The sequence below is a fragment of the Leishmania donovani genome, chromosome 27 (assembly GCF_000227135.1).
Source record: "Leishmania donovani BPK282A1 complete genome, chromosome 27".
NCBI classification, from domain to species: Eukaryota; Euglenozoa; class Kinetoplastea; order Trypanosomatida; family Trypanosomatidae; genus Leishmania; species Leishmania donovani.
In genome coordinates, this window is record NC_018254.1 from 901,459 (window position 1) to 911,458 (window position 10,000).

At 57.6% G+C, this 10,000-nt stretch overlaps 4 protein-coding genes across 4 annotated transcripts; all 4 read right to left on the reverse strand.

Annotated features, from left to right (window-relative positions):
- Positions 1-1,583: 1,583 nt before the first annotated feature.
- Positions 1,584-3,743, reverse strand: LDBPK_272210 (acyl-CoA oxidase, putative; the record flags this gene model as incomplete). The annotated part of the gene is made up of 1 exon (XM_003862024.1): positions 1,584-3,743. The coding sequence occupies one exon, from the start codon at positions 3,741-3,743 to the stop codon at positions 1,584-1,586; it is 2,160 nt and encodes a 719-aa protein (XP_003862072.1).
- Positions 3,744-5,012: 1,269 nt separating this feature from the next.
- LDBPK_272220 (transcription elongation regulator-like protein) lies at positions 5,013-7,115 on the reverse strand (the record flags this gene model as incomplete). The annotated part of the gene is made up of 1 exon (XM_003862025.1): positions 5,013-7,115. One exon carries the CDS (start codon positions 7,113-7,115, stop codon positions 5,013-5,015), a length of 2,103 nt encoding a protein of 700 aa, XP_003862073.1.
- An 824-nt stretch (positions 7,116-7,939) lies between these two features.
- Positions 7,940-8,488, reverse strand: LDBPK_272230 (hypothetical protein, conserved; the record flags this gene model as incomplete). Its single annotated transcript, XM_003862026.1, has 1 exon — positions 7,940-8,488. One exon carries the CDS (start codon positions 8,486-8,488, stop codon positions 7,940-7,942), a length of 549 nt encoding a protein of 182 aa, XP_003862074.1.
- Positions 8,489-9,070: 582 nt separating this feature from the next.
- On the reverse strand, positions 9,071-9,814 carry LDBPK_272240 (hypothetical protein, conserved; the record flags this gene model as incomplete). The annotated part of the gene is made up of 1 exon (XM_003862027.1): positions 9,071-9,814. One exon carries the CDS (start codon positions 9,812-9,814, stop codon positions 9,071-9,073), a length of 744 nt encoding a protein of 247 aa, XP_003862075.1.
- Positions 9,815-10,000: the final 186 nt, after the last annotated feature.

Genomic DNA, 10,000 nt, shown 5'->3' on the forward strand with positions numbered 1-10,000 from the left:
CCACCGGGCCCCCCCCCCCCCGCGCCCCCCCCGCCGCCACCGGGTGCACCCCCTCGGGGTCGCATAAAGGCTCCCCGCCAGCAGGCAGCGAGCACCGGGTGGCGTGCGCGCGAGTCGCGCTGACGCTCGGCCCATCGCGCGGACGGCACAAGCGCCTTCAGTCGCCGGCCGCTCCAGCAGCACGCCGTCCAGGGCCTGGCTGCGGACAGGAGTCGCGCTGGCCTCCCCTGTGGGGTAGGCACCTGACCCTGTCACCACCGGAAGCGGCTCGGCACTGGCAGGGGTAGGGGTGGGGGGCTGCCTGACTTTCGCCACAGAGTGGGGGAGGGGGAGGTACGGGACCGTGAGACGCCACGCACGGAGGTGTGTGCCCCCATCATCAGCGAGAACAAAGAAACAAAGACGTGCTCCCGGAGAGGCCAAACACACAACGGGCAAGGTGGGAGAGAGAGTCGACAACGTCAAAAGGCTATGATGGCGGCAGAAAGAAACAGAACACCACGTGGAGTCAGGGGGAGAAGGGGTGAGAGCAGTCTCTTGTTTTTTTTTTTTTTTTTTTTTTTTTTTTTTTGAGCAATTCCAGAAAAGTGAGGCGGGTGTGCGGATGAAAGAACCAAAGAAAGGTGCCTTGATGGAGAGAGAGGCCGGAAAAGAGGAGGGGAAGGAAAAGGGGGCCGCGCCGTCGTCCTCGTTTTATTCCCAACACCCAAGGTTTCCCTCTCACTCTCTCGCTTCCCTTCTGTGCTACCCGCGCAAACCCACGCGTGTGTGCACACCGACGGAGAAAGATTTACAAACCGTCTCCCGGTGTCAGAGTCGCAGTGTGGGGAGAAATGCGCGGGCAAAGGCGGCGATCACGCACGCGGGTTGTTGTTGCATTTCGTCCCTCTGTGTATACCGCCACGGTGGGTCACACGTACGGGAGAGAAAGTCGATAAGAAACAAAGAAGGGAAGGGCACGCTGGGGAGAAGAATAGAAAACCTATAAAGAAAAAGAGAGGTGCATGTGCCGCTATAATGCACATCAACTCATTAGGCGATCCGTGTCAGCCCCATCTGACCTTCACTCACCACCTGCCGACTCAAGCAACCTCCACCACACCCTGTGACGAGAATCTGCAAGTCGCTAGGTGCTTAGATAGAAGAAGCACAAGTGAGTAGCAAATCAAGAGAGACCTCTTTCTCACTCTCTCTCGTGTCCGATGCTATGCCCGTGGCTGCGACTGCCCTCTGAGTCGTGTTTTCCTCCTCTTGGCCCTTATGTTGCGCAGGCCTCTGTGATAGCGCCGCGCCAGGCAGCAACGAAATTCGCTTCACAAAACAGAAGACCAAAACGCTTCATCCTGTTCAAGTGGTGCATACGCGCGACAGACGTAAAGGCAACAAGGGAAAGGCAAGGAGAACACGACAGACGACTCCCCCCATCCCCCAGCCCATGGCCTCCCAAGTACACGCACACGCACACACACACGAACATGTGATGGTTGCCACGATATTGATGCGCTCCGGCGCACCTGATTGATACACACCCATGCCCACACGCAACTCGAGCTCATGAGAACCCAAATGCCACAGCCACGCTGCTACGGCGCCTTGCGGCGCGCGTACGACGGCTCGTCGGCAAGACCGTGGAACAAGTCAAACTCCTCCGGCGACTCACGTATCGCCTCCTGCGCCGCCTTGGCATTTTCGGCCCCGCGGCGGCCCTTGGAAGACGAGGCTTTCGAGGCGTCACGTAGGGTGAGTCGATCCCCGCGCTCAATGTGCGTGTTCGTTCCTGGGATAGTCCAGTACGCCTCCATATACGTCGCCGAGCGGCACGGCGCACGAGCGAACTCTGGCACCTGCATCGCTTCCACGAGATGCACACACTGCGGAGCGAGCACTGTCACAATGTTGTCGATATGGCTTACGAGGGTCTCTGCCTTGCCTGGGCTCAGCATCTTCGACGACAGCAAAAAGTCCAACCGGTCCATCTGCCGCGTCAAGGCGTAGATCCAGGCAATGTCGCGCAGAATCTTGCGTCCACGCGGGTCGCTGCACTTCTCGGTCTCCTTCATCATCACATCAAGGTAGTACACCTCCATGAACGCCTCACCGCAGTGCACGACGGTGCGGTGGCGAAACATCACCCAGTCATACCACTCATGCTCACTGCCGCCCTTTCGCCGTTCTAGCTCGCGTGACTGCCGCAGACGCTTCTTGAGACTGTAGTGCTTGTGACTGAAGAAGATCAGATGACGTCCGAGATCAGCAATGCGAGGCGAGTACAGTGGGTTCTTCAAAAAGCGATTGAGGGCTGGAAACACCGGCTGTAGAAGACTTGTCAGCCACCAGCCCCAGTGCGTTGTGCCAATGTTCTTAGTGACCGACCGGAAGGCGACCTCGCGAATCAAGGCAGAGGTATCCAGGTCCTCTTGCCGGAGATGCACAAGAGTCACAGCAGCATCTTTGCCTGTGCTGGCGAAAGAGCCGTGCAGACCCATCGTCTTGTCGGCAAACGTCTGTAAGTCGAGCAGGTTCTCCTGTAGGAAGTGAACCGTGCCGGCGAGGCGCATGTAGTCCTCGTACGACGGCGACCCGGAAGGGTTCGTGAAAACTGGCAGGAGTCGCTGCCACGCAACCAGGTACACATACGACTTCGCCACCATGCTCACAAGCGGTGATTGGATGTGCTGGAGGCCCAGAAAGGGGTAGTTGCGGCGATAGTCAGGCCCCACTACGTACTTGTCGGCCGTGTAGGTGACCACGTCAGTAAGGAGCTTCTTCGTCACGCCAATGTAAATGGCGCCGGTGGCGATGCGGCGGCGGGTGCGCAGCACCTCTGTTGCTGGTTCCTGACTTTCCTGTCCAGCCACGTACCCCACCTTTGACTCGCTCGTGATGCAGTACGGGTCGAGCAAGTGATCGCTCGGGATTCGTACGTCCTCGAAATGCAGCACGGCCACGCCACAGCCAGCCATGGTGGTGTTCTCGCCCGTGATAGGGCGCACCGATATACCACGACGAAGTTGCCCCGACGCACTCAGCAAGTCACCTTCTCGAAGTTGGACCAAAAAGAGGTGTGTGCCGTTGTGCTCCTTCTTGTTGAGGGTGAGGGTGGCGCTCACCACGGCCCACTGCGCGCAGGCCGCAGCCACCACGCCAAACTTGCCCGTGCCACGAAGCACAAAGCACCGCTCGTGCACGTCGTAGCGCGCCTCCGTGTTCAGCGGCGTGCCCTCCGCGATAAGCTCCTGCTCAGCAATGCATCCAATAGTCGCGGCGCTGTCAACACCCGCAAGTACGACGTCCCGAACACTCTTCTTCGCGTGCGTCGCCACTAGCCCGGCAAAGGTGTAGTGCTCAGCCGCCAGCACCGCCAGCACCGGGTTGGCCGCGGCAAGGGCTTCGTAGTAGGACGCCAGCAGTCGCGGTGTGGAGCGGACCTGCGCGAACGAGACAAGTTGCTGCCGGCACAGCGACCGCAATGCCAGGAGTATCTGGGGTAGCTGCAGTGCTGTGCCTTCCTCCCGCTGGGTGAAGTTCGAAGGGGAAGGTGGAAGCACCTTTGCCAGCGCCTCGCGTACGTCCTCCTTGAAGTCGACGTCGACGCCTTCGCAGATAAAGCGAAAGGTCGGTTCCTCGAAGGCAGTCTCGATCACGTAGCTCTCGCGAGTTGGGTTCACCTCAAACAAGCGCGGTTCCGTGCGTCGCGCAAAGTGACGGCGAGGAGCGAGATGGGCCGACAACCGCGCTGGCATACCACCGGCTGGGAAAAAGACGGAGCAAGAGGAGGTGAGGGGCATCCGTCTTGACAACCATCTGGGCGACGACACTGCTGGGAGAGCGCCGGCGATCATTACGGAGCGCCCCGCTCCGGAGCTTCGCATGTAGCGCATATGTTTTTCAGCACGCTGCGTGTGTGTGTGTGTGTGTGTGTGTGTGGCGTGAGCGGTGGGTGGGTTTATTGAAGAAACAATCAAGGGGAGCAAGGCGGGATAAGGGTATGCGGAAGTAGAGCGGATGGGCTCGAGAACGGAAAGGAGCCCCGGAGTCACACAGAAGCCACACTCGAAACACGCCGTCATGCACGATGGCATCCTCCCTCTTTATGGTCGTGGGTGGGTGGGTGGGCTTACGCCGGAACACTTGAGCGCTTCACCGTTTTTCGGTTCGTAAGATAGATGTGGTGTCGGGGCGGTGAGACAAGCTCCAAAACCGTGTCCCTGTCTCGCCACACGCACACGAACGAGAATAGCACACTTGTGAAGGGGCACTTCGCCACGGTGAGGCGCATCACTTGTGACCACAGCCGCAGCCATTCGCTGTGCTTTTCCCCTGCTTCTTTGGTTGTCACTGCTTAGCACACACACACACACAATCACAGCCCACGCGGGGGGGAGTAAGATGTGCCCCAAGAACAGGAAAAAGAGGGAGAAGCCTGAGCAAAGCATACACAAACGCATGCGCTACAGCCTCAGGCACATACACACACACACACACAAGTGGCCCACGTCGTCGAAAGGGAAAAAAAGAAAAGGAACGAGCTCGATGCTTCCCATGCCTCTTCCCCGGTTCCACAGAAGTACACCAACAGAGTTGCATAGCCACAACTACAATGAAGCACACGCACACGAGTATCAGCCAAAAAGAAGGAAAGGGGGTGAGGGAGTCAATGCTTCCCGAGGACTCTGCGCATACTTCTTCGCCCAAAAACAAACTTGGAAACCAAGTGCTTGCGCGCCCTGGTGTGTACAAGCCTTTCCACACACACCTCCACCTACACACAACTGTGCGCATGTGTGTGCTTCACTGCGCGCGCAGACACACGCACAGGGGGCGGTAGCACTTACGCCATCTCAGTGCGTTCCCTTTCACACATGACAAGACGACTCGTGAGGGCATGCGCAGAGCTGCGGAGACCCTGGTGCTGTAGAAGGCACCACCACAAGAAACAAGCTACCATGCGATGAGCACACAATGATAAAGAAACGTCTATCCCCGCGCCTGCTTCCTCGCGCAAGGGCCGCCTAAACCACCGCGGATGCATTGATGTCCATCATCGAACTCTCATCCCACAGCTCCGAGTCTCCGCTCTGCCCAGCGGAGAGCCGAACGGCAGCCGCAGCGTACTGACCTGCACTCGTTCCCGTCGCCGCCTCCTGCGTCGGCGCAGCGCGTCGAGTCGTCTTGCGGCCGCCGATAAGGAGCACGCACTCTGCCTTCAGCGCCACTATGTTCGCGTGGAGCGGCGATGCGTGACAGCGCACAAAGATGGTCCGGTGGAAAATGTGCTCGATGCGGCCTGTCTGCCCCTCCAGGCCGATGGGCGTCCAGGGGTGCTTCTGGATGTGCACCTCCGCGCCTCGAGAAAGCGTGTTTTCGAGGCAGTCTGTCGTCTGGCGTGTATCACGCCCTACGGCGTTCACCTGCGCGTACGACAACGTGCGCACGTCGTTGTTCTCCGTCAGTACATCCACATCGTTGCGGTTCAGGCGCACGATGCAGCCAACACAATTGGGCTCGGTGATGGAGACGAGATCAAACACCTGCCACACGCCCTTCGAGTGCACCGAGACACTTCCCAGCTTGCTCTGGTGGCAGTCGTTCGCCTCGACCTTAAGCTCCGCCCCAACGGCGGCGCGGTCCGGGAACAACAGCACGATGCTGCCCCAGGACTTGACTACGGTGCCGGACTCACCAGCGTGTTCACCACGCTCCACTACGACGTGCGCACCTTCGGAGAAGTGCTTCGTGCACGCGCTAAGCTCTACCTGCACCTTGATGGGCTGCACGCGGCCAGGCATTGTGCAGGTGAGCACGGCGGTGTTCGTGTTGGTGAACACGTTTTCCACCACTCCGATAGTGTTGCGCAGCTGTCCTGTCGTCACACGAACGGAGTCACCAATGCTGATGTTTGGCACCTGCGCAGCCGCCTCTGCCGCCTTGAGGGCCCGCTCCACCTTTTCGCGCTGATCGTTGTAGAACCGAGCGAGCTCCTCGGTACTGGGCTGCTCCATCTGCGCTCCCGATACAACCATGCGCGTCGAAACAGTCTTGAGGAGATAGCCCTCCCGATCAAAGTGCAGATCGCCCCACACGTATGAGTTTTCCATTTCTCGAGCCCCCACAGCCTGCCGCGGCGTGAAGAAGCGAGGCTCAAGTCGTTTCGTCGCCTTGTTGAAGGGCTTTTGTACAAAGTCCTCGCGAGGAACCACTTTGCACGTAATGTGGACACCGTCCGGGTGCAGCGCCGTTACCTGAGCAAGGTCGCCACGATAAAAGCGCTGGCGCAGGCGCACATAGTCGCCAACACGAACCTTCTGCGTGGACGGACGCGTCTCCATTGTCTGCAGAAGCTCCTTCGGGTCCACCACGGCGATGTTGAAGCGAAAGACGCCATCGAGTCCGTTGAGCACGTTCTCCACGAAGCGCTTGCGACTTGCCTCGACGTAGATGTACTCCTTCACGTGATCCAGAGCGAAGACGGAGATGATGCCGAGATCCACCTTCTTGCGTTCATAGTTACGCCCAACACGGTAGGCGTAGCACTTGTTCACAATGCGCGTCACTAGAACGCGTGACATGCGAGGGCGACACTTGACAGCAAACACCTTCGGGTCGTCCTCGTGTGGCAGAAACTGCGAGGCGAGGCGACGCGAGGACAAGTCACTGCGTGTCAGTAGTTCGTCTTCGTGGTCACCGTGCATGCGATAGTATCTGTCAGCCTCTTCGTAGTAACGAGCCATTTCTTCAACGGTCTTCTTTTCATCGCCTTCGTGGAACAGGTAGCGCTGAGGACGATCACCGTAGTCGATGTCCTCGACCTCCTCGTCGTCATCGACGAAGTCTGTGTCAGAAAGCTCGTCTTCGCTATCGGAGTCACCGCTCTCCGCAGCGTCTAGAACGTACTTGGACTTGACGCGCTCGTCATCGGAGGACCTGGCATTGCCCTCCTCCCCACGTGGCCGCTTCTTGTCTCTCTTGTGCTTCTTGTCCTTCTTGTCCTTCTTGTGCTTCCTCGGCTTGTCGCTCTCCTGCTCTCCCACCACGGCCTCGGCGGCCTCACTCACAACGGGTGCATCCGACGCCAGCAAGTCCGCCAGCTCGTCATAGTTCACCTCCTCCGCCATGCTATCCGCGGCAAGTATGCGTATAATCCCGATGTTACCCTCTCTTTATGGAGACACACATCCGAGTGTGTGTGTGTGTGTGTTTGAGTGCCTGCAAAGAGAAGAGGAAATCTGCTCGTCCGGAACTGGAGCAAAGGAGAAGATAGAGAGAGCTGCCGGAGAGACGGCGCGCTTACCGAACTACCGTCCTTCTCGTGTGTCCTATTCAAGGATAAACCACACACGCAGAAGCAAAAAAAGAAACAGAACACAACCCCGGGAGTTGGTTCTGTCAAGGGGAGAATGGAACAAGAGAGGAGAAGAGAGCGGAATGAAAGGAAAGGGAGATGAGCTGAGAGACATAGACCGAAACAGATACAAGAATGAAAAACGCCGACATACATGCATCCTCTGTCCCCCCCCCCCAAGCCTGGGCTCATCCGGTGTTCGCGTTGTTGTTTGCATGCTTCCTTCAAGCGGCAACTGAAATGAACCGCAGCAAATGCAGTGGACGGTGTGTGCGACTCCAAGATGATAGATGTTCGCGTCTGCACTTGAGTCTCGCTCGCTGCCTTCGCCTTTCCCTCCTCCTCATAATGCTGCTCTTGACACTCAGTGGAAGCTCGAGAAGGGTCTCGCGCGTCCCTTCTTCCTGTTTTCAATGAAAGAAGCGGGTGGGGAACGCGAGGAGAACGCGCCTCAGTGTCACTTGTACAAGGGGCAGAAAGAAGGCCGCCTCTGCTTCTATGTACATCGCGTCATCGGAAAGAAACAGCTCTACCGTGGCGGATCAGGGGGGAAGGAGGGGATGTGGTACGGGATGAGCGTTAACGGAACTGCAGCCTTCACAGCTCCACTTTTGCAACAAGTTGCGCCGCGTTACCGTTGGTGAAGGTGCCGTGCCATCGCTTACCCGTGCAGTCCACATAGACGCCGAGTCCGTGCATTTGGTTTCGGCACCACTCCCCTTCATAATACGAGCCATCCGCCCACATGTAGCGCCCCGTCCCGTGAAATTCGTTGCGTGCAAACTCCCCCGTGTAACGACCACCGCTGGGAAGCGATAGAACCCCCATTCCCTCCATCAGGCCATTGCGCCACTCCCCTTCGTAGCGGGCAGAGGACGAATCGGCGAGGATGCCATAGCCGTGCATGTACGCATTCAGCGTCGCGGGCGCAGACGAAGATGCAACCGTTGCCGCAGCAGCAGCGCCACCGGCGGGACCGTGCTTCTTCGCTGCGGTGGAAAGGGATGAGGTCGCAGACACCGCAGATACCGCCTCCGCATTAGCGTCGTGCTTGATTCCGTACTTGCCCTCATAAAAACTCCCGTCTGGGTAGCGAAACGTGTCTGTTAGCACCTCGCCTTGGTCCTCTTTTCTTTTGGGTGGCATTCGCAGCGCTCACTCTCGTCTTTTCGCGAGGGAAGAGATAATAAGGGTACGAGCGCACGGACAAGCGTTTGATTTCAAAGCTGTGTTTGTAAAACAGCAGCAGCAGCACCTCCGCGGAGGAATCTCGAGTCCCACTGTGTTACTGTGCCTAAGATCAAGTAAACCGATAAAGAGAACGAAGCAGGGGTGGAGAGAGTTGTCGCAAAGAAAGTGGTGGTGGACGTCTCACATGCGGAAAGCAGTTTCGGCAGCGGCGGCGACGTTCACAATTCACCCATGCGCGCCGTCGCAGATATGGCGTCCACGGGCGCAGAAGAGAAGATGCTGACTTGAGCGGGCCGCCAGAGACGTCAATGAAGTTGAAAGGCATGTCATGAGGCGAAAAGTAAGAGAAGTGCAGAGGAGGGGGAAGATAAAGTAGTGATCGAGTGACGCATGTGGTATCGGCCCCTTTGTAAAGCTGTTGTTGCTGCTCTCTCCTTCTGTTGCGCGGTGAGATGGAGCAATCTCGCACGCGTGCGCAGGAGAGCTCTTCGGTACCCAACTCGTGTTCTCGATAATAACAAAAGTATGTGTTTGTGGTCAACGCAGCCTGCAGAACGTCATATAGGTGCTTGCGCGGACCCGCAGGCAGTACAACACCATCACCGTCGTTAAAAGAAAGTGCACCATGAGTAGCAGAGAAACAAAGGGTTGTAGAAAGAGCAGCACAACGTTTGGCCACAGAAGAAGATGCACGGCAATCGTGACCGAGTAAATGCCGCGCTTAAAGAGCAAGATAAGTGCCCCAATATCTGGCATCAACACTAAAACGCAGCACGCCGCTATCAAAGCCTTTTCTGGCGTGTGTGTTGCGAGGCTCACCACGAGCAACGCGATGTCTGCCAAAAACACAGCAGATGGCATCAAAAAGGCCAATTGCAGGGGAAGGGGCAAGATCGTCCCAATCACCAGTGGCTGTTGTCGGTGCACGCGATCTCTGTGGTGAGAGGGAACACTCGGCGGCTCAGGACAGTCTACGAAAAACAAGTCTTCATCACAGCGCGCCCCGGCGTCGGCGGGCCGCGGCGGTGCGAACGACACAACCTTCATTTTGCGCAAAGAAGGTGGCGGAATCGCGATCTTGCGCGCCATGTAGCGTGGCACGCGCGACTGCTGTTGGTTCTCGCCGCCTTTCACTTCATAAAGGAGGATGGGTGTATCTGTGTTGTCGAGAGAATTACAGTGACTCACGTCTGACGTGAAGTCGACTATGGGTCCCTGTGGAACAGGTCTTTTCCGGAACGTTCCCACGACATTCCACTCGGACACTACACCTTGATCCATCGAAGAACCTTTCCAATGAGAGTGCGTCGTTGTCTACTTTCAGCTTGTGAGTATCGGTGCGTGTGTTGGCAAAAAGTGTAAAAGACATACTTGCTTAGTTCGAGCGAACGAGAGAAAAGGAAACGACCGCTGCTGACTGTGTGAAGGGTCGTTGCTTGCGTGCCACGTTTCCTCCACTCTTTGTGT